At 42.4% G+C, this 23,779-nt stretch overlaps 4 protein-coding genes across 6 annotated transcripts in view; 3 read left to right on the top strand and 1 right to left on the bottom strand.

The window, feature by feature from the left end:
- The window catches only part of ift140 (intraflagellar transport 140 homolog (Chlamydomonas)), a 43,749-nt gene extending 39,811 nt beyond the window's left edge, over positions 1-3,938 (top strand). For all 3 annotated transcript variants that reach the window (XM_041877306.2, XM_041877298.2, XM_041877289.2), the window contains 5 exons: positions 965-1,171; positions 1,616-1,828; positions 2,090-2,256; positions 2,530-2,671; positions 2,884-3,938. In XM_041877306.2, coding sequence (XP_041733240.2) covers positions 965-1,171; positions 1,616-1,828; positions 2,090-2,256; positions 2,530-2,671; positions 2,884-3,096 — 942 coding nt within the window. In that variant the 3' untranslated portion in view covers positions 3,097-3,938. The remainder of the gene's footprint in view (positions 1-964; positions 1,172-1,615; positions 1,829-2,089; positions 2,257-2,529; positions 2,672-2,883) is intronic.
- Positions 3,939-4,087: 149 nt separating this feature from the next.
- On the bottom strand, positions 4,088-4,729 carry LOC121567359 (dynein light chain Tctex-type protein 2). Its single transcript, XM_041877358.2, has one exon. The coding sequence runs from the start codon at positions 4,605-4,607 to the stop codon at positions 4,101-4,103; it is 507 nt and encodes a 168-aa protein (XP_041733292.1). The 5' UTR covers positions 4,608-4,729; the 3' UTR covers positions 4,088-4,100.
- Positions 4,730-4,927: 198 nt separating this feature from the next.
- Positions 4,928-17,945, top strand: ccdc78 (coiled-coil domain containing 78). Its single transcript, XM_041877320.2, has 14 exons — positions 4,928-5,083; positions 5,302-5,433; positions 5,552-5,638; positions 5,796-6,167; positions 6,366-6,416; positions 10,345-10,433; positions 10,845-10,923; positions 11,068-11,193; positions 11,437-11,642; positions 16,328-16,502; positions 16,765-16,808; positions 16,895-16,976; positions 17,146-17,246; positions 17,511-17,945. The coding sequence occupies exons 1-14, from the start codon at positions 5,012-5,014 to the stop codon at positions 17,650-17,652; spliced, it is 1,758 nt and encodes a 585-aa protein (XP_041733254.1). The 5' UTR covers positions 4,928-5,011; the 3' UTR covers positions 17,653-17,945.
- Positions 17,946-20,049: 2,104 nt separating this feature from the next.
- LOC121584923 (butyrophilin-like protein 1) lies at positions 20,050-20,921 on the top strand. The gene is made up of 3 exons (XM_041901184.1): positions 20,050-20,198; positions 20,384-20,410; positions 20,590-20,921. Exons 2-3 carry the CDS (start codon positions 20,389-20,391, stop codon positions 20,919-20,921), a joined length of 354 nt encoding a protein of 117 aa, XP_041757118.1. The 5' UTR covers positions 20,050-20,198; positions 20,384-20,388.
- Positions 20,922-23,779: the final 2,858 nt, after the last annotated feature.

Below are 23,779 nucleotides of genomic sequence, written 5' to 3'. Positions count from 1 at the left end.
CAAAATAACTAGGGCTTTACAATGATGGTGAAACTTGGAGAAATGTGGGGATTAAGTGGGTTAAAATCTTCCTAGAAGTGACACAGGCATGTCAAAAAGCTGAATTTTGGCACTTTAGCAAGCCTTTAGTCATATAAAATATCAGATTAATTGAATTCTCCATGTGGTCTATATTAAAGGGCACTTCATTTAATATAACAGGCAAATTCAATATTGGTGCACAATTTCTACTTAACCCCCTAAAGTCGATTGACGCACCCGTGTAACATAATAAAAAATCCCCATCAAAATGTAATTTTTTTTTGCCTTGGATGTGTCTCAATCCATCGGATCCGCCGATGTCGCACTTCCACAACTACGGTGAAAGGTGGCAGAGCTAGAGCGGTGTTTGTCAGACCATGAGACATCCCGAAAATCGATCTTCTCACGAAAACGTCTGTAGCGTCTGAACGGTTTGGCCTAGAAACTATTATGGAAAGGGGAGACTCTCACAAACACGATGGTGCTCTCCGTTTTGCTCTACGACCCCTACAAGTGTTAGGGGACTCGTCTGAAGGTTACCGGTACCGGTTTTAAGAAATGAATGGAAGTATGACGGTCGTTTTGTGCCTACCTAAAAAAAGGGGTTAAATATGTGTAAAAAAAAAATATATATATAATATATTCCCTGACCTTTCTTATATCGACTATATGGACAAATACTTCAAAACATTGTTTCTTATGTTGTTGTTTTTTTACGTTTAAAATAATAATAATACAAATGTATATATTCCTAAAGGGGTCCTACAATTCTAAATCAAATAGTAAATGATCCATAGTATGACCATCTTAAAACAATTCCATATGTCAGCTTAGAACCCCCCGCTCACATATCATGCACATAACTGGTGTGTGTGTGTGTGTGTGTGTGCGAACTTATGCCGTCATTGCTTTTGTCTATAAATGTGTGTGTGTTTAACCCCAGTACCACGAGGCCCTGCAGCTGTGTCTGGACCAGAGCCTGACCATCACTGAAGACCTGGCTGAGAGTATGACTGTGACCAAGGAGTCCAAAGACCTCTCAGAGGAGGCCCGCAAGGAGCTGCTGGAGAGAATAGCTGACTGCTGCATGCGCCAGGGCAATTATCACCTAGCCACCAAGAAATACACACAGGCTGGCAACAAGCTAAAGGTGAAGAGACTGGGGTCTGGGGTGCATCTCAGTAGTCTGAAGTGGCATCCTCACCTCATCTCCTCTATTTCCTCCTCTTGTTTTTCTTCATCTCCTCTATCCTTCATCTGCTATGATCTGAGGAATCTGATTTAAACAACTGAGATGCACCCCACTTATACACATACTATTAAACAATACTCCTTAAGACACCATTATCATGGTAGCTTGTAGTTATATGGATTTATGTTATCCAAGAAACGTGCGATCCTTCATTTTCTTCATTGTATTTTCTGCTTTACCTTTGTCTTTAGGCAGGTGGATGTTAGTTACAAGCATTAAATACAATGTTTTACTATAATTGTCGCTTAAGTTTGGTCCATGTCTATTGATACAGTACTTAAACGCTCTTGTTGCAGCTATTCTAAAAAGTGACTCCAAACATACCTCCCTTCTGTTCCTCAGGCCATGCGGGCGCTCCTGAAGTCAGGGGACACAGAGAAGATAGTGTTCTTCGCTGGCGTGTCACGTCAGAAGGAGATCTACATCATGGCCGCCAACTACTTGCAGTCTCTGGACTGGCGGAAAGATCCGGAAATCATGAAGAACATTATTAGCTTCTACACCAAAGGCAGGGCTCTGGACCTGCTAGCTGGCTTCTATGAAGCCTGTGCCCAGGTAGGGAACTACTTCATAATATTTAAAGTTCTTGAAAAGGTCCTGCATGTTTATTCGTTTTAACTTCTGTCTGGTAATATATGATGTATTGGGCATATATTACAATTACAGTACATTTCAAGTACAGTTATTCCGACATTTGTAAAAATATGCATGGATATTCAGGTAATGCTAACAGATTCATAACTTTGTCTCATAAACCTAATCTCTAATGTACTTCAATATTGAGGGTGAATGTGTGAATCTGTTTACCTCTGTTAGGTGGAGATAGATGATTACCAGAACTATGAGAAGGCGCTGGGTGCTCTGACGGAGGCCTATAAGTGCCTGTCTAAAGCTAAGGGCCGAAGCCCAGACGAACACGAGGCTCGCATGGCCGAGCTGCAGCACAAGATCACCCTGGTCAAGAGGTTCGTCCAGGCACGCAGGTAAGAATACTGCACTCTCTCTCTTTGTCCGTCTATTTCTCTCTTTCTGTCTCTCGCTCTCTCTCTCTCTGTCTTTCTGTTTCACTTTCTTTTAGTCATACATTGAGTGGCAGTCACAACTACAAGGCTCTTTCATGTAAATGCCATGATCCTCTGATTTAGGTTTGTCTTGATACAAGTAGAGTAGTTACGGAGAGGATATTTTGTGGATCTCACTGAAGGAGATTTGATGTGTAATGTGTGATCCTGTCTGTCCATCCCCCGTCCCTGTAGGTTGTATGAGGAGGACCCAGGTGAGGCGGTGCGTCTGTGCGAGGCCCTGCTAGAGGAGCCAGACCTGGACCCTGCTATCAGGATAGGAGATGCATACGGCTTCCTGGTGGAGCACCACTGTCAGCAGGGCAGCTTCCAGGTGGTGAGTGTCTAGTGATACTAGTGTACACCGTCATCACCATAAACATCAACATTTTCAGCCTCATTTTCATCATTATCATCTTGATCTTGCTTGTGGTCATTACCATTATCGTCACTGTCGTCATGAATCCATGTAGCTGGATACAATATTTATAGACCTATACATACAGCAGTGAGCATCCTAATTCTCAGTCCATAACCTTGGCTCGGCAGGCCTACCGCAAGCTGGAGGAGCTGCAGAAGCTGCTGCCCTCACTGAACATCAGCTACTATGTGAGCCAGGGCAGCCTGGAGGCCCTGCAGAGGGCAGTGGGTTTACCCCTGGGCCGGGGGCAGCTCTCAGGAAAGGGAGACCGCCGCGACAGTGGGGGAGAGGAAGACGAGGTGGAGGAGGACGAAGCCCTGGTGTCCCACCAAGGGGACTGAGGACTGGGACACAACCCTGGTCTTGTGGGGCTAGAGGGTGTGCAGGGTTTTGTTGTAGCCCAACGCTGTCTCACCTGATTCAGCTAATCACGGTCTTGATGAGCAGTTGATTAGTTGAATCAGAGTGCTAGGCTGGGACAAATGCCTGCACATACTGCAGCCCTGCAAGGACAGGAATAAAGAACGCCTCACTAAAGCCACAGAGACTTTTACATTCGGACTAGAGAGACAAGGTGGCCTGATTCTATGGCCATTTCATACAGGGTTAATAACCTAACACATTGCACCCTCCAAGAGGATGGATAGTATGCTCAGTGCAGATTATAATGTTACACCTGATGGATCACTCAGACTAATCACTAATTACACTTTTTATGAGTATAGTTATGGTAGATGAAATTCTAAATATATTTACCATACAAATAGTTGTATTTCAAATATTTTTAACACTAATAAGCCTCTACTTCCATTTGACAGAAAGGAAAAATACATTGCTATACCTCGCACAACTATACAATTTGAAGTTCCTGATAATTTGTTTTGCTGATGCCAATTTGCTTTTTGCCTTATGCAGAATGTCATCTTTCAATGCAAAATAATGCCTCCTTTGGATCTGAAAGTTGTGTGCATCTTGGACCTAAACCGTCCTGAAATTGAAACACACCATATTTTCTTTACCTGAAATGCATTTTGTACTTGTGGTCAGTTTGTACATTACAACTGAATGTGGTTTGTGTTGTGTGTTTTGTACATTTATGTGAGTTTCATTGAAATCCTTGAGATATTTTGTAAAGTAATCTGTATAGTATTTTACACATTTTAAATAAAATGTTTATACCTTTCTTGGGTGATGCCAACAAACCCACACACACACACATCAGAAACACACAGATGGTCACTCACTGATAGTGTTGTTTTATTTTGTCTACAAAAAATGTATTTTCACAAAAACTTGACATCTCATTCATTTATTGGCAGGTAGAGATAAATTGCCATCTGCCTTGTCACTCGAAATAAATGGCAAAAACCATGCCAACAGCGAAAATGTGTCTGTTCTCAAAGTTGAGAGTCAGAAAGTTGTCCTTTTCATCATCCCACAGGGTACGGCTTGCAATCTTCACTGTCTGGCCTTTCTTATCGCCGACGACCACCCTGACCACGTATCTGTAGCGGTCGAACACTTGCTCTTTGCAGAATGCCAGGATATCTGCAGCCACTTTATCAGCCACATCTCGACAGTTGTTGTGGTCGTAGGCAAGCTCACCGAATGCTTGGTTCATCAACTCCTGGCCTTTCTTCTGAATGAAATGGGGAAGAAACTTCTGCTTTGGTCCCAACCTGTAGGTGTTGGCTAGTTTCCCTTTGAACCCTGATTTCCAAACGGAAGACCCTCGTTTCACAGGGTGGGAGTCGTCGTCATGCATATCAACGTCCATGGTTGAGCCTCGGAGTCTGTCAGTATGGCTATCTTTGCGAATCCCTTTCATAATGCTACCCCGACGCTCAGCCATTTCTGGAAAACTTTTTGAAGTTAAAAACAAGTGTATCTTCAAGGACAGATAAACAATTCAGGTGGAGCAGCGAGTTGTGAAATTTTGAACCAGCTGTTCCAACTGTCATCGCACAACACGAGGGCGGTGTTGTGAGACCCTGCTCGAGCTCTGAGAGTTTCTCAAAGGTGGTGAGCTTTGAACTATTTCAGACAAAACATTTTTACCCCAAAACATTAACAAATACATACAATGCGTTACATTTGATAAATGTAGCTCCTATTCGTCGAAAAACAATTTTTTAATGTAGTCTATTTAGGTCAGGGGCCAGTTTAGTGTCCATAGCAACAACCAATGTTGTAGATACAAGACACTTTCTCCTAGCTCTGGAACTTAGAATAATTAATTTGTTTGGCATTAGAAACATGGACTCATGGGACCACCGTCCGTCTTTAAATGAACTACAGGACAAAATTCGTTGTTTGACAGATGAAAATGTAAGTAATTTACTTTGACAATCCTTTTAAACTGGCCTATTTTGGTCAAATTTTTAACATGAACCTTCCAGGTTACCTTGTAGTTGCATCAAGCTTTATTATCTTCAGTAGGCCTATGGTTTGTATATCTGAAAAATGTATAAAACAAATTCTTCATTGTTTAAAAAATAAAATAATAATAAATAAAAAAATATATATATATATACCAACCAATGTAGGTCCAGCTCCGTGACAAAAATGAAAGCCTCTTTACCAAACTGGGCTACCTTGAGAGCAGGTTGGGCTATCTTGCAGGCTCCAAGACTGACCTATCTTCCAAACTGGTCTCAAGTGAAGAGGAAAAACTGAAGGTAGGATACATGAGACTACATTGTGTTTGGACATCTATCAATCACTTATGTATGATGTAGACCTCTTGTCTTTTTGTTAACTGGAATATTTATCCTTTTATATCCCTTTATCCCTCAGATATCTAAGGAGCTTGTCGAGGTACATATACAGACCAACAAAGTGAGGGAGCAGTATGAAAAGGACATTTTTGACCTGAAAATAAAGGTGATGCTCAAATTAATATGTAGTACATAGTCATTACAGACCTCTGGACCCTACTTTACCCACCTGGGCCCTACATAGGCATTACTCACCTTTAATAGAAATGATCCCAACCCTGATGCACAGATAGTACTCTAGTATCTCACCCTTCCCTCCTCAGATCCTATCCCAGGAAGGGGTGGTGGTGGAGATGGAGATGGAGAGGGACAGGCTCTCCATGGAGCTCCAGTCTGTCACCACCCGCCTACAGGTGGCAGAGAGGACAGGAAGTGACCTCACAGAGGAATACGTGACCCTGAAGAGGAACTACCTGGCTCTGACCGAGGCCCACGATAGGGAGGTGGTCCAGAATGACGAGCTGAGCGCTGAGCTGCTAGGGCTGGCCCAGGCTCGTGATGCCCTCTTCAGGCAGACGGAGGAACAGCAGCAGCGTGTTAGGGCCTCTACAGAGGGTTGTGTCAATGGACAGACTGCTCAGGAGCTGGACAGGGTGCGGGCGCTGGTCAGCCGTATGTCTCACAATAGAATAATGGTGAGAGGGAGATTTGGTTGATTGCCACAATGACAATTAGCACTCACTTTTCACATTTCTTTATTCTGTCATTTGACAGAAATCTGTCAAAATACATTTCCTGTAAGGCACAAAAAAATTATATAATACCTTCTGGTCTCCTACCAATGTGGCTATATAACTTCATCATTGCTCAAATTTGTTCTTCTCTTATCACAGCCAGAGGACCTGGCTATGTTGGACCAAGAACGTAAATCTATGGAGAAGAGTGTGAGTATATATCTGAATACAACAAGTCATGTATGAATGTCAGTAATACTTTGAACCTAATAGCTATGGAACTCAGTGCAAGTGAGGCATTATGTAAGAGAAAACTGAATAGTGCCTAACAGTTTCACATCTGATCAGTGATCAGTTTATCATAAATAGTCAACAGAGCCATAATATACAGTGGGGGAAAAAAAGTATTTAGTCAGCCACCAATTGTGCAAGTTCTCCCACTTAAAAAGATGAGAGAGGCCTGTAATTTTCATCATAGGTACACGTCAACTATGACAGACAAATTGAGGGGAAAAAAATCCAGAAAATCACATTGTAGGATTTTTAATGAATTTATTTGCAAATTATGGTGGAAAATAAGTATTTGGTCAATAACAAAAGTTTCTCAATATTTTGTTATATACCCTTTGTTGGCAATGACACAGGTCAAACGTTTTCTGTAAGTCTTCACAAGGTTTTCACACACTGTTGCTGGTATTTTGGCCCATTCCTCCATGCAGATCTCCTCTAGAGCAGTGATGTTTTGGGGGCTGTCGCTGGGCAAAACGGACTTTCAACTCCCTCCAAAGATTTTCTATGGGGTTGAGATCTGGAGACTGGCTAGGCCACTCCAGGACCTTGAAATACTTCTTACGAAGCCACTCCTTCGTTGCCCGGGCGGTGTGTTTGGGATCATTGTCATGCTGAAAGACCCAGCCACGTTTCATCTTCAATGCCCTTGCTGATGGAAGGAGGTTTTCACTCAAAATCTCACGATACATGGCCCCATTCATTCTTTCCTTTACACGGATCAGCCGTCCTGGTCCCTTTGCAGAAAAACAGCCCCAAAGCATGATGTTTCCACCCCCATGCTTCACAGTAGGTATGGTGTTCTTTGGATGCAACTCAGCATTCTTTGTCCTCCAAACACGACGAGTTGAGTTTTTAACAAAAAGTTCTATTTTGGTTTCATCTGACCATATGACATTCTCCCAATCCTCTTCTGGATCATCCAAATGCACTCTAGCAAACTTCAGACGGGCCTGGACATGTACTGGCTTAAGCAGGGGGACACGTCTGGCACTGCAGGATTTGAGTCCCTGGCGGCGTAGTGTGTTACTGATGGTAGGCTTTGTTACTTTGGTCCCAGCTCTCTACAGGTCATTCATTAGGTCCCCCCCGTGTGGTTCTGGGATTTTTGCTCACCGTTCTTGTGATCATTTTGACCCCACGGGGTGAGATCTTGCGTGGAGCCCCAGATCGAGGAGATTATCAGTGGTCTTGTATGTCTTCCATTTCCTAATAATTGCTCCCACAGTTGATTTCTTCAAACCAAGCTGCTTACCTATTGCAGATTCAGTCTTCCCAGCCTGGTGCAGGTCTACAATTTTGTTTCTGGTGTCCTTTGACAGCTCTTTGGTCTTGGCCATAGTGGAGTTTGGAGTGTGACTGTTTGAGGTTGTGGACAGGTGTCTTTTATACTGATAACAAGTTCAAACAGGTGCCATTAATACAGGTAACGAGTGGAGGACAGAGGAGCCTCTTAAAGAAGAAGTTACAGGTCTGTGAGAGCCAGAAATCTTGCTTGTTTGTAGGTGACCAAATGCTTATTTTCCACCATAATTTGCAAATAAATTCATTAAAAATCCTACAATGTGATTGTCTGGATTTTTTTTTCTCAATTTGTCTGTCATAGTTGACGTGTACCTATGATGAAAATTACAGGCCTCTCTCATCTTTTTATGTGGGAGAACTTGTACAATTGGTGGCTGACTAAATACTTTTTTCCCCCACTGTATAAAGAGTACGGCCAGGTTTAAAAACGGCTGCCATATTAGCTCCTTTATTCTCTAAATGTTGACGTAACAATACGAAAGCGCCTATGACAATTCCCTATGAAATGACCAGCTGTAAACAAGCAAAACAGCAGCAAATTTATCAGACATTTTTATTGATTAGCATTCGGAATAATGTGTATCCAAGTCTGTACTGTGTTGTGGTGTCAACAAATCTGGCTTCACTAGACATCTTCATAGGTTTAGAAAACTATCAAAACTAAACAGCACAACACGGAAGTGTGAATTATCACTTAGCAACAGCTATGGAGGAGAAAGTGGCACTCCCGGAACGTTCAGACAGAAACCGCATTGGCCCAACTCTCTCTCTCTCGCTCTCTCTCTCTCTCTCTCTCTCTCTCTCTCTCTCTCTCTCTCTCTCTCTCTCTCTCTCTTATTTATATATATATATATATATATACATACAGTGGGGAGAACAAGTATTTGATACACTGCCGATTTTGCAGGTTTTCCTACTTACAAAGCATGTAGAAGTCTGTAATTTTTATCATAGGTACACTTCAACTGTGAGAGACGGAATCTAAAACAAAAATCCAGAAAATCACATTTGTATGATTTTTAAGTAATTAATTTGCATTTTATTGCATGACATAAGTATTTGATACATCAGAAAAGCAGAGCTTAATATTTGGTACAGAAACCTTTGTTTGCAATTACAGAGATCATACGTTTCCTGTAGGTCTTGACCAGGTTTGCACACACTGCAGCAGGGATTTTGGCCCACTCCTCCATACAGACCTTCTCCAGATCCTTCAGGTTTCGGGGCTGTCGCTGGGCAATACGGACTTTCAGCTCCCCTCCAAAGATTTTCTATTGGGTTCAGGTCTGGAGACTGGCTAGGCCACTCCAGGACCTTGAGATGCTTCTACGGAGCCACTCCTTAGTTGCCCTGGCTGTGTGTTTCGGGTCGTTGTCATGCTGGAAGACCCAGCCACGACCCATCTTCAATGCTCTTACTGAGGGAAGGAGGTTGTTGGCCAAGATCTCGCGATACATGGCCCCATCCATCCTCCCCTCAATACGGTGCAGTCGTCCTTTCCCCTTTGCAGAAAAGCATCCCCAAAGAATGATGTTTCAACCTCCATGCTTCACGGTTGGGATGGTGTTCTTGGGGTTGTACTCATCCTTCTTCTTCCTCCAAACACGGCGAGTGGAGTTTAGACCAAAAAGCTCTATTTTTGTCTCATCAGACCACATGACCTTCTCCCATTCCTCCTCTGGATCATCCAGATGGTCATTGGCAAACTTCAGACGGGCCTGGACATGCGCTGGCTTGAGCAGGGGGGACCTTGCGCGCGCTGCAGGATTTTAATCCATGACGGCGTAGTGTGTTACTAATGGTTTTCTTTGAGACTGTGGTCCCAGCTCTCTTCAGGTCATTGACCAGGTCCTGTCATGTAGTTCTGGGCTGATCCCTCACCTTCCTCATGATCATTGATGCCCCACGAGGTGAGATCTTGCATGGAGCCCCAGACCGAGGGTGATTGACCGTCATCTTGAACTTCTTCCATTTTCTAATAATTGCGCCAACAGCTGTTGCCTTCTCACCAAGCTGCTTGCCTGTTGTCCTGTAGGCCATCCCAGCCTTGTGCAGGTCTACAATTGTATCCCTGACGTCCTTACATAGCTCTCTGGTCTTGGCCATTGTGGAGAGGTTGGAGTCTGTTTGATTGAGTGTGTGGACAGGTGTCTTTTATACAGGTAACGAGTTCAAACAGGTGCAGTTAATACAGGTAATGAGTGGAGAACAGGAGGGCTTCTTAAAGAAAAACTAACAGGTCTGTGAGAGCCAGAATTCTTACTGGTTGGTAGGTGATCAAATACTTATGTCATGCAATAAAATGCAAATTAATTACTTAAAAATCATACAATGTGATTTTCTGGATTTTTGTTTTAGATTCCGTCTCTCACAGTTGAAGTGTACCTATGATAAAAATGACAGACCTCTACATGCTTTGTAAGTAGGACAACCTGCAAAATCGGCAGTGTATCAAATACTTGTTCTCTCCACTGTATATATATATATATATATGACTCTGATAGTCAGTCAATATTCACATCCCTTTTCTCAATGTTTGACATAGCTGCTTGGGAACCAGGATGTGATCAAAGACATGCTGGAGCAGATGAAGAAGAGCTATGAAGAGCAGCAGCACAGACTGGAGGAGAAAGTGTGAGTAGAGAGACACACTAGTCTAGTATGAAACATTTATGCACTCACTAACTGTAAGTCACTCTGGATAAGAGCGTCTGCTAAATGACTAAAATGTAAAATGTAGTCTCACATGTCTTTACATCAAAACCCTGGACCCGCAATAGCCTCTCTGGCTGCTATAAACAGTAGTGATTGAGGAAACAAGGCATCTTGTCATTATCCTTCACTTTCAGTCATCAACTGGTCTAACTTGTCTCAGGCTGTTCACGTTAGCCACTGTAGCCTGTGTCTGCTTTGTGATCTTCTCTTTGATTTGGTTTCTGTTTTACTGTGGTCCACGCTACAATTTTGGGATTCTTTTTTGTGATGTGGTCTTGTCTGGTATGTGGTCTCTGACATGTTTTTACTTCTCCTGTGATGGGTCTTCAGGGTGGCGATGGGCAAGGAGCAACAAGAGACCAAGAGAGCCATCCGCAATACCCAGCAGAAACTAGCCGAACAGAGTGCGGTAAGAAAGAGAGCTTCACCGGTGTCCGGTCTACCAAATTATCGTTTTATACCATAATCGTCTTCAATCAATCAATCTGAATCTGCAACTTGATGGTCTGTAAAAATGTGAGTTGATTTGGTGTGTGTGTGTGTTCCTATTCAGGCCATGTTGAGCTCTCAGTGCCAGCTGAAGGAGGTGGAGGAAGAGAACTCTAAGCTACAGATGCAGGTGAAGGAACTGAATGAGGAGTACCGTGCCAGACTGGTGCGCTACCTACAGGACCTAGCTGTGAGTACACACTAAGACAGATGCATGCACACACGTAAACTACACATACATTATGCACAGTCAAACAGATGCAGGGATTGGCAGCCTAGACATATACAGACAGAAAGACCCCCATTTTCCTACCCCACGTCCTTCCTAACCCACTACCACTAGCCCCCAACCTCCATCACACCACAGTCATCAAAGTGAACCCACACCACCCATGCTGTGGAATCTATTTTGGTCTGTGCCTCTTGTCTCCAGGAGTATGTGGATGGTCTGGTGGAGGGGAAGGGGGTGAAGGGCCCCCCAGAGAGGGTGAAGATGAGGGGCTTTGTGGACAGCATGCTCCAAGAGGTGCGCTCCTCCTACAGGGCCAGAGAGGAGCAGCTAGCCTCTGCCGCACGCTCCTACAAGAAGAGACTGCAGAGGCTCACTAAGATCCACCAAGCCCTGCTTATCGCATACAGGTTAGCCCCTCTCATGCCCTCCATGTTGTATTTCTGTGATTTACTCATTAATGTGGATAGCACATGGATGGTCCTGTCATCCTTGGTTAGGTTTGTGTGTGTGATTAGGAAACTTGACCCCCAACCCATCTCTCCGTAGTCTTTCTTTATTGGCCGAGGCTGGGTGACCGGATCTAACCACCCTGTTCCACTCCCGTCCCGCCCCCAGAACGCCTCTTCCCCAGAGCAAAACAACCCCATCACGCATGTGTGTCTTTACGCACACATTTATAAACAGCTGAAATAAAAACCCTGCTGCGATTTGAACGAGCATTCCCCCGCCCAAAAAATAAAAAATGTTGTGTGTGTAGCTACAACCTTCTCTGTCTGTTTGATTTATTTGATTTGATTTATTAGGATCTCCATTAGCGGACGCCAATAGCGACAGCTAGTCTTACTGGGGTCCGACACATAACGAAAAAGACATTACAGACAAAATACTTTACAATTTACATACATTTTAACATGTAGTGTGTGTGTGCATCTATCAGTTACACATACGTCAGTACAGTACAAGCTGATAGGTCTGCTGTTAGAATCAGTAAAGGCCGCTTTACAACTCTTGGGTAGCAGAATGACTTTGGCTTCCCTCCAGGCCTGAGGACAAAGACTTTCCTCTAGGCTCAGATTAAAGATATGACAGATAGGACTGGCTATAGAGTCAGCTACCATCCTCAGTAGCTTTCCATCTAAGTTGTCAATGCCAGGAGGTTTGTCATTATTGATCAATAACAATAATTTTTCCACCTCTCCCACACTAACTTTACAAAATTCAAACATACAATGCTTTTCTTTCATTATTTGTTTTTTTATGAATGAGTAAGATGGCCCACTGTTTGTTGTTGGCATTTCCTGCCTAAGCTTGCCCACTTTGCCAATGAAGTAATCATTAAAATAATTGGCAACATCAAATGGTTTTGTGATGAATAAGCCATCTGATTCGATGAAAGATGGAGTTGAATTTGACTTTCTGCCATTAATTTCATTTAAAGTACTCCAGCATTTTTTTCCCATCATTCTTTAAATTGTTGATCTTGGCTTCATAATACATTTTCTTCTTCTTTTTGTTGAGTTTAGTCACATCATTTCTCAATTTGTAGTAAGTCAGCCAGTCAGATGTACAGCCAGACTTATTAGCCACTCCTTTTGCCCCATCTCTTTCAACCATACAGTTTTTAAAATTCTCATCAATCCATGGATCCTTAAGTTCTAACAGTCAGTTTCTTAACAGCAGTGATGTAAAGTACTTATGTAAAAATACTTGAAAGTACTACTTAAGTCGTTTTCTGGAGTATCTGTACTCTACTTTACTATTTATATTTTTGACAACTTTATACTTTTACTTCACTACATTCCTAAAGAAAATTATGTACTTTTTACTCCATACATTTTCCCTGACACCCAAAAGTACTTGTTACATTTTGAATGCTTAGCAGGACAGGAAAATTGTCTAATTCACACACTTATCAAGAGAACATCCCTGGTCATCCCTACTGCCTCTGATCTGGCGGACTCACTAAACACATGCTTCATTTGTAATTATGTCTGAGGTTGGAGTGTGCCCCTGGCTAGACATAAATAAAAAAAACAAGAAAATGGTGCCGTCTGGTTTGCTTAATATAAGGAATTTGAAATGATTTATACTTTTACTTTTACTTTCGATACTTAAGTATATTTTAGCAATTACATTTACTTTTGATACTTAAGTATATTTAAAACCAAATACTTTTAGACTTTTACTCAAGTAGGATTTTACTGGGTGACTTTCACTTTTACTTGAGTCATTTTCTATTAAGGTATCTTTACTTTTAAGTAGGACAATTTGGTACTTTTTCCACCACTGCTTAACAGGTGCATGTTTATCAGTAATTGGAAGAAGCAATTTCATAAATTCATCAAGTGCAACGTCTGGATGCTCCTTATTAATCACATCAGACCAACAAATATTTTTAACATCCTCCACTTAAGAGTCACAGCAAAATCATTTGTATGATCTCTTATTCACTATTTTAGGCCAAGCTTTTGGAACTTTGGCTTTCCTGGATATAGCCACTATATATAGCCACTATATGTGATCCATGCATCCAATGGGTACGGATACAGCTTTAGAACAAAGTACTACAGTATTAGTAAAAATGTGATCAATACATTTTTATGATCTTGTTCCTGTAGTGTACATTATGTAAACACCCTGGTAAATTGATTAATAACCTGAACCAGATTACAGGCACTGGTTACAGTGAGAAGCTTCCTCTTGAGCGGACAGCTTGATGAAAACCAGTCAATATTCAGGTCCCCAAGAAAGTAGACATCTCTGTTTACATCACATACACTATCAAGCATTTCACACATTTTATTTAGATACTAACTGTTAGCACTTGGTGGCACTTGGTGCCAGTTGAACCTGCAACCACAACACTTCAATAACACTTGACATAAGATCTTCTCTAAGCATTACAGGGATATCGCTCTGAATATATACAGCAACACCTCCCCCGTAAGCATTCCTGTCTCTTCTATAGATGTTATATCCTTGTATTGCTACTGCTGTATCATCAAATTAATTATCTAAGTGAGTGGCTAATATATTAATGTTATCTGATGTTAGTAAGTTATTGATTTCATGAACCTTATCTCTAAGGCGACATATATTCATATGGTCTATTTTCAGCCCTTTCATGGGTAGCTTATCAGAGATGGACAAATATGGAAAAGAGCAAACGAAGCAAGAGAAAAATATAAATTCAGCAGACCATGAATAAGTTGGTGTGTGTGTGTGTGTGTGTATGCTGTGGGGTTGAAGCTATGAACCGATAGGCTCTCATCCATCCCTTCCAGGCTTTTGGGATGGAGGGTGGACAGTGAGCCTGTCATAGCGGATGTAAGCAATGTCACCATGCGCTCTGGCAGCTTTCATGGCTGGGATAAGTTATTTCCTCTTCTGGCACACAGCTTCAGGATAGTCCTTGTTGAGGAAGATGTACGTTCCTCTCAAGTTCTTGGCTCTTTCCAGAACAGCTACCTTGTCCTTTAACCTCAGGAACTTGACTACTATTGGCCTGGGCCTGTCACCTGGGCCTGTGGTGGGTTTTCCAGTCCTGTGGGTGCGCTCCACGTCAATCTTCCTATGGTCCATCTTCAGTTTCTCCAAGATCGGTCCATCTTCAGTTTCTCCGAGATAATTTCCCTCACTTTGTCCTCAGACTCTGTTCAGGTCTCATGTGGAGATTCTGTAATTTTGTCCACAACCATGTTGTTCCGCCTTGATTGTCCCTCGAGATAATCAGATTTCTCCGTCATTGTTATCATGGATTCACATACAGAACGGATGTCCTCTCTCAATGACTTACAGATTGCTGTCATCTTGCCGTTCTCCTGTTTAAACTCATCGAGCTGACCCTGGGAGAACTGCAAACTGTTCTTCAGGTCCTGGACCTTTCTGGTCAGGTCGTCCGTTCTTTTATTAGTTGACTCCACCAGTATTTTGACACAACATTTGAAGCTGTTGTCTTGTTGTTGTAGCAACTGCTTGTAACTCTTTTTGTTTGTTTAAAAGATCCTTCACCTGTGATAGAGAGACACCACTGTCCTCAATGGTACTCCCGCCGGCTTTGGTCTTTGTCATGGTAGCAACGTAGGTTACGCTGTTATTCCTCGCAGTTCCAGACAGGGCAGGTCGCAGGGAAGATTGGAAACAACAACAACAAATAGCAGGGATGTAGACAGCCACAAGCCCGGGACAATCTGCGGTCCCAACCACAATGGCTAACCGCGTCGTGGACTGCGTTCAAGCCCTCAAGAAAACCCAGCTAGCTTGATAGGCAGCTAGCTAGCAGCTAGACTACCTGCTATGCCAAGCAGCTCCTCAGACCCGGCCTTGGTCGGCAGGATCACTGGACAGCTAGATAGTAGCGGTCCCAGCAACTGATGGCAACTGCGTCGCGGGATGCAAACTCATAAGGTAGCTAGCTAGTAACCAAACCTTTTCAATAGACTTTCAAAACTTTCCAAAACAACAAACCGAGCTCTCCCTCGTTCCGCGTTCAACAGAATGCTTGTGGTCAGAGTGCATGGGTAAAATTGTGAGACAACACATCCACCAGTGACAATAATAAAGCATCATCTTAACTAAGAATATTGCAGTAGCACAAACATAAGCTGGATGCAGACATCATTTTTTGCAATATCCTTATCCTAAATGTGAAACCAAACACATTTAGCCTACATGACAACATCATGTGTAACATGTAGCCTAGCTCTGTCTACACATTGCATTGGGGCAAAATAACTGTTCTTTCGCTTCTCAATGATCATGCAACACCAAACAATTTGATATACAGCACATCATTGCAATTCGCTAGAGTAGCCTGTTCCACCTCTTGGCAGCCGAACTAGCTAAACAACCGTACCTTCTGCGCATGTGCTATCGGGAAGAGGCGTCCAGAGAATCCGGTCAGATAGCCACTCTGTTCTCTATTGCCTTGTCTTTCCACTGACTTTATATCTCCTCTATCACTTTTTCACACTATCACTCTTCATAAACTGGTCCCACGTCCGCAATCTAGAAACTCATAGCCACCAAATGACTATGGCTTCACAATACCAAACACCTTAAGACAGCACTCTTTCCTCTGTATGTGTGTCAGGGTGCAGAGGGAACAGGTCCTGTCCCAGCCAGAGAATGGCCTGGACCCCGGCCCCCCTGAGGCCCACTTCAGCCTGGAGCCCAGTGAGCTGAGGGGAGAGACGGACAGGGAGCTCCAGCTCCTACGCCAGGACAAGGCCAGGCTGGAGGGCCAGCTCCGAGAGGCTCAGGAGCAGGTAGTTATACAGACAAGACTGATTTTAGACTGAGTATTCTAGACCGTGTTTATTGTGTTTTGTGTGTGTTATTCAGTGTTTTGTCTGCATTTATTTTTTGTTTAGTCTGTGTTTACTCTTTGTTTTGTCTGTGTTTTGTCACGTTCCTAAATATAGTCTGCATGCTGCATTTTATGGGGGTTTTGTTGCTGTTTTGTTGTTGTTGTTGCTCAGTCAAATTTTGAAATTACTTGATCATTCATTGATTTGTACCTTTTTTTAGGTGGCTGTCGTAACTAGACCTATTCAAACAGTCAACTTTCAGGAGTGAGTAATATCTTTCAAAATGACATAAAATAATAATCAAATGTATGATTGAAGTAGACCATAAATAATGCTCTAATCTTGTACAGTTTTGGAAAATCAGGGCAGATATCTGAAGAGGCCTGGGCCGACATTAGGAAAGAGTTACGGGAGATCACAAACTCTACTCAAGTAATAACATACCCCTCTACTTACACAAATCACAGATATGAGTCCACTGCTTAACCCTCCCATATTAACTTCTCTTTTAAGAATCAAATTGTTATAACTGTATAACAAAATAATCTGTTTCTATGACATGAGTTAAGTTGAAATGGAAACATTCCTGTTGTCCAAACAGGAGGGCCATGAGAGGGAGCGTGCCCAGCTCATCACCAGGGCTACAGTTGCCGAGGAGCAGGTGTTAGAGCTGCAGGAGTATCTTGACAAGCACCTGGGCAGGTAACAACACCACTATTGTCATGTTTTTGGAGCTGTCTAGTTACTAAAAGGACATAGCAAACTCATAGAGACATGATGTCTGTATTGTCTATTCCATTTTGATACTCAGATCTCATAAATGTACCTGACATTTTCTCCCATAGCTACTGAGTTCATTAAGTGCACTACTCAACAGAGTGGCAGGGTACTGATATCTGGATTTAAGGATAGATTACTACAGTCTGAGTAAAGGGTGTTTTAGATGAGCGTTGTCCCTCTCTACAGGTACAAGCAGGAGATCACGCGGCTACGTAGACTGCTGGGTCTGGAGACGGGGCTTGCCCACAGCGCTGAGGCTCCCAAACCCTGTCAATCCGTCTCTACATCAGGAATCCACGCTATGAAATATAATCTTCCACCCCCCTAAAAAACAAAACAACACATGAACCCTTGCTTTGGTATCTAACCATATATATGAAATCTGTTTTGGCTACAATTACATAATAATGGACTCCATGGAAAGGCATTTGTTTCAATATTGCTTTTTATTATCATTTATAAAATAACAGTTCATCACTTCATTGACATGACTGTAATATTGTATTTATCCTTTATAAAAGGTTTACAAACAACTGATACTCATTTAGGTCAGAGCTTAAAAATGTTTTTACTTTACTATCGTATTGTAACATGACACAGTTATCTTGCCATGTAGAAATAAATGTGCTATGGATAAAATTGCCCACACCATAAGTTTGTCTAACTAGGCCTAGCAAGAATATTATCAGTAGTTTTGCAGTCCAAGAGTTGCAACTTGGTGGACTGCACTTGCAACTCTGCATTATTGACCTTGGATCAAAGATAGAAGGAACACATAGAAATAGGAGAAGTGAAAAGACCAGAAAATAATGTTTTTGTCATTAAACAAAGATGTTTGAAAGGAAAATAAATAGATGTAGTTTGAGGAAAAGAGCACTAGAGAGGGAGCTATGGAGAGGAACTGATAGAATGGAGGAAATTGAGAGAAAGCTGGATATATTTAGAGAGAATGGGAGGAGGGAGAGGGAAGAGAGACAGACAGGAGACTGAGGAGATGAGGGAGAACTATGAAGGAGAGGTCAGAGTTGAAGCAGAGAGAAACCTGATGGTGGTCCTACCTGAGTTACAGAGGAACATCATGATCTCAATGACAACGGTGCAGAGGGAGCTCAGCGGACAGCTGGAGGAGAAGGATTGAGACAGAATTTAAAAGAAATGCAATAGTTTTCAGAAGAGGTCTGCATGACCACTTTGATATTTAGCTTACACATACAGTACCAGTCAGAAGTTTGGACACACCTACTCATTCCAGGGTTTTTCTTTATTTTTACTATTTTCTACATTGTAGAATAATAGTAAAGACATCAAAACTATGAAATAACACATATGGAATCATGTAGTAACCAAATAAGTGTTAAACAAATCAAAATATATGTTATATTTGAGATTCTTCAAATAGCCACCCTTTGCCTTGATGATAGCTTTGCACACTCTTGGCATTCTCTCAACCAGCTTCACCTGGAATGCTTTTCCAACAGTCTTGAAGGAGTTCCCACATATGCTGAGCACTTGTTGTCCTTCATTCTGCGGTCCGACTCATCCCAAACCATCTCAATTGGGTTGAGGTTGGGGGATTGTGGAGGCCAGGTCATCTAATGCTGCACTCCATCACTCTCCTTCTTGGTAAAATAGCCCTTACACAGCCTGGAGGTGTGTGGGTCATTGTCCTGTTGAAAAACAAATGATAGTCCCACTAAGCCCAAACCAGATGGGATGGCATATCACTGCAGAATGCTGGGGTAGCCATGCTGGTTAAGTGTCCCTTGAATTCTAAATGAATCACAGACAGTGTCACCAGCAAAGCACCCCCACACCATCACACCTCCTCCTCCATGCTTTACGGTAGGAAATACACATGCGGAGATCATCCGTTCACCCACATCGCGTCTCACAAAAATCTCCAATTTGGACTCCAGACCCTGGTCATCCCTACTGCCTCTTACTCACTAAACACACATGCTTCGTTTGTAAATGATGTCTGAGAGTTGGAGTGTGCCCCTGGCATCCGTAAATGAAAACAACAAGAAAATTGTGCCGTCTGGTTTGCTTAATATAAGGAATTTGAAATGATTTGTTATTTTACTTTTACTTTTGATACTTAAGCATATTTAAAACCAAATACTTGTAGACTTTTACTCAAGTAGTATTTTACTGGGTGACTTTCACTTTTACTTGAGTCATTTTCTATTAAGGTATCTTTACTTTTACTCAAGTATGACAATTGGGTACTTTTTCCACAACTGGAAATGCATTTATTCATGTCGACATTCGATTTTGACAAGTATATTATATTACAGACACCTTAATGCATACTTTTAAATTATAATAAGTGAACATGAAAAAAATAATATATAAAAACATATTCCTTAAAATATTTGTTTTATAGAGTACTAATGTTACTGTCCCCACTACAACAAAGTAATACTTAAATACATGTTTTTAAGAAATACTTGTAAACATTTAATTAAAATACTGTAGAATTCCATTCATTCCTATGGAGGACTGCTCCTTCTGGGGAGTGCCAAAATGGCGGCTGGTGGCTTTAAAACCTCTCAATGGCCATTACATAGCATCAGCAATCCAGGGTTTATACACATCATTGCAACATGCAGAGAGTGGAAAGGCGGAGTTTACTGAAGTCACCTGTACTGTAAGTTCCAGTGTAAAGGTGAAAGTCTAGTTAATCAACACCGAAGGAGATCTATCACATGCATGCATCTGCAGATGACCTTTGAAAATGCTGTTTGAATTTGTGTATAAAAGGATTATGTGATATAAGTGCACAGTATGGTTTTCACAAACGATGTAGTGACTTTCTGGATTTGAATCAACAATCTTTAAATTAGGTGGGAGACATAACGAAGACCATTAAAGGTAAAAGTGAATGTCTGTATTTTTCACCTTCAAAAATAGACAAGTTCTTGAGGAAGGTAATTTGATAGATGAATAGAGGAATGCATAAGGAATAAAAAAACAACACACTACAATTCTATGAAAATAAACCAATGCAGGTTTTATTACTTGATTATCACTCCCTGATCAAAGTTTTTATTATGCAGGGAAAATGGCAGAGTCCAGAGATCATGGTAAGTCACCACGTTACAGTCTCAGCATTTGAATGGTTAGGCCTATTTTTGCATGAATTTACCTTGAGAAAGAAGCACTTCACAAACGGTTTGTTTGATTCCAAAGTGTGCACGTTTGTCAATGGTCTGCATGTATTTGTGTCAGAGATAACCCAGAATGTTTCTCTTTCCCCAAACAGATGAGTTCAAACTTACCCCCCAAAACAAAGTGGAGACTTATGTTGACCATGAGGTCACCCTCCCCTGTCACTTGTCCCCTGAGATCAGTGCTGTTGCCATGACAATCCGGTGGTTTAAGAAAACACAGTGTATTTACCTGTATAAGAGGGGCCAGGTGACAGAGGTGAGGGGCTACAAGGGAAGACTGAGTCTGATCACCCAGGAGCTGGAAAGAGGCAATGTGTCTCTGAAGCTGGAACGGTTCAGAATGTCAGATAGCGGAGTGTACATATGTCAGGTCATCCATGGGAAGCAGCTGCGGGAGGTTGCAGTGGGGCTCAATGGTAAGTGATCTACTAAAGTACATCATTATGAACTCCTGGAGCCTCATTTATAAACGTTGTATAAGCACAAAATATGCCCCAAAACATGCGTGCGCCAGTTTTCACGCAAAAGGTGGCATTCATAGAAACTCAACTTAACGTGAGAATGTGCTTATCCTCCCGCCAACTTTAGACCACGCGTGTGCAGTTTCTAGTGGTTGAAGTATTGCATTGCAAGAAGGCAAAAGTAGACTAGTAGCCTTGTGCAAATGGGGAATATATGATGACTTATTCATAACAAAAAAACAGGTAGCTAAATACCAAGATGCAATCATTGACTGTTAGTGACAGTTGATCTTTTGCATTGAAGTGTAGTTGTCATCTAAAATAAGGAGGTGCGACAACGAGGTTCTATCTTCAGCATGTTTACTAGCCTAGTCTGCGCATGTCATACATACAGTGAGGGAAAAAAGTATTTGATCCTCTGCTGATTTTGTACGTTTGCCCACTGACAAAGACATGATCAGTCTATAATTTTAATGGTAGGGTTATTTGAACAGTGAGAGACGTAGAAAAAAAAAAAAATCTAGAAAATCGCATGTCAAAAATTTTATAAATTGATTTGCATTTTAATGAGGGAAATAAGTATTTGACCCCTCTGCAAAACATGACTTAGTACTTGGTGGCAAAAACCCTTGTTGGCAATCACAGAGGTCAGACGTTTCTTGTAGTTGGCCACCAGGTTTGCACACATCTCAGGAGGGATTTTGTCCCACTCCTCTTTGCAGATCTTCTCTAAGTCATTAAGGTTTCGAGGCTGACGTTTGGCAACTCGAACCTTCAGCTCCCTCCACAGATTTTCTATGGGATTAAGTTCTGGAGACTGGCTAGGCCACTCCAGGACCTTAATGTGCTTCTTCTTGAGCCACTCCTTTGTTGCCTTGGCCGTGTGTTTTGGGTCATTGTCATGCTGGAATACCCATCCACGACCCATTTTCAATGCCCTGGCTGAGGGAAGGAGGTTCTCACCCAAGATTTGACGGTACATGGCCCCGTCTATCGTCCCTTTGATGCGGTGAAGTTGTCCTGTCCCCTTAGCAGAAAAATACCCCCAAAGCATAATGTTTCCACCTCCATGTTTCACGGTAGGTATGGTGTTCTTGGGGTCATAGGCAGCATTCCTCCTCCTCCAAACACGGCGAGTTGAGTTGATGCCAAAGAGCTCGATTTTGGTCTCATCTGACCACAACACTTTCACCCAGTTCTCCTCTGAATCATTCAGATGTTCATTGGCAAACTTCAGACAGGCCTATATATGTGCTTTCTTGAGCAGGGGGACCTTGTGGGCGCTGCAGGATTTCAGTCCTTCACGGCGTAGTGTGTTACCAATTGTTTTCTTGGTGACTATGGTCCCAGCTGCATTGACAAGATCCTCCTGTGTAGTGCTGGGCTGATTCCTCACCGTTCTCATGATCATTGCAACTCCACAAGGTGAGACTTGCATGGAGCCCCAGGCCGAGGGAGATTGACAGTTCTTTTGTGTTTTTTCCATTTGCGAATAATCGCACCAACTGTTGTCACCTTCTCACCAAGCTGCTTGCCAATGGTCTTGTAGCCCATTCCAGCCGTGTGTAGGTCTACAATCTTGTCCCTGACATCCTTGGAGAGCTCTTTGGTCTTGGCCATGGTGGAGAGTTTGGAATCTGATTGATTGATTGCTTCTGTGGACAGGGGTCTTTTATACAGGTAACAAACTGAGATTAGGAGCACTCCCTTTAAGAGTGTGCTCCTAATCTCAGCTCGTTACCTGTATAAAAGACACCTGGGAGCCAGAAATCTTTCTGATTGAGAGGGGGTCAAATACTTATTTCCCTCATTAAAATGCAAATCAATTTATAACATTTCTGACATGCGTTTTTCTGGATTTTTTTGTTGTTATTCTGTCTCTCACTGTTCAAATAAACCTACCACTAAAATTATAGACTGATAATTTCTTTGTCAGTGGGCTAACGTACAAAATCAGCAGGGGATCAAATACTTTTTTCCCTCACTGTAGGTACGGATACCCACAAGGGCCATCCTACTACATCTTCCCCTCTCCAATGAACAAGAATTCAACATTCATAACCACTGAAGCATAACTGAAATGCAATTCGGAAACCAGTATTATTCTCTTTAACATGCTACTTCACATCCTGAAACAGTATGAAAGCATTCAATTACACAGTCTGAACTCCTATGCATTAACTTAGGTACAGTCTCTTTTTTCTGGGTATGGTCCCCAACAGTATGTATTCTATTCACGCAACATACTCTTTCAGCCACTCTGGTGGCTTCACATCCCTTTTTGGGCGAGCTTGTGGCTCTGTGAGAATGCTTTTTGGGCAAGCTTGTGGCTCTGTGAGCATTCTCTCTCCTTCCCCCTCTTTGTGTGTTGTCTGTGGCCTCTTCAGCCTGTGTGGCTGGTAGATCTGGAAGAGCTCTGAGGTGTGTTTTGTTCCTCCGTACATCCTCTGAGCCTGTGTCCACCACATAGGAGCGTGGGGCATCCGCTTTCCTCAGCACTATTGCTGGTGTCTTTGAGTTTGTAATCCACACACATTGACCTTCTGTCAGCTCTGGCCTCTCCGTAGCACGGTGTCTCCGATGAAAGTCTCCGGTTTGTGTTTGTTTCAGCCGTTTGTCCCTCTCAGCGAAGGCCTTCCTGTTAGGCCATTGGGGTTTAAGCTGAGCCGGCGAGACAGGCAATGGGGAGTGCAGCCTTCTGCCCATCAGGAGCTCGGCAAGCGACGTCCCTCGATGCAGTGGTGTAACTCTGTTAAGATAACAGAGCCCTGTACGGATCCTTGTTCTTTTTAGCAGTCCTTTGACTGTTTTCACAGCTCTT

Source organism: Coregonus clupeaformis, chromosome 1, assembly GCF_020615455.1.
Source record: "Coregonus clupeaformis isolate EN_2021a chromosome 1, ASM2061545v1, whole genome shotgun sequence".
NCBI classification, from domain to species: Eukaryota; Metazoa; Chordata; class Actinopteri; order Salmoniformes; family Salmonidae; genus Coregonus; species Coregonus clupeaformis.
This window is presented reverse-complemented; position numbering and strand designations above follow the sequence as displayed.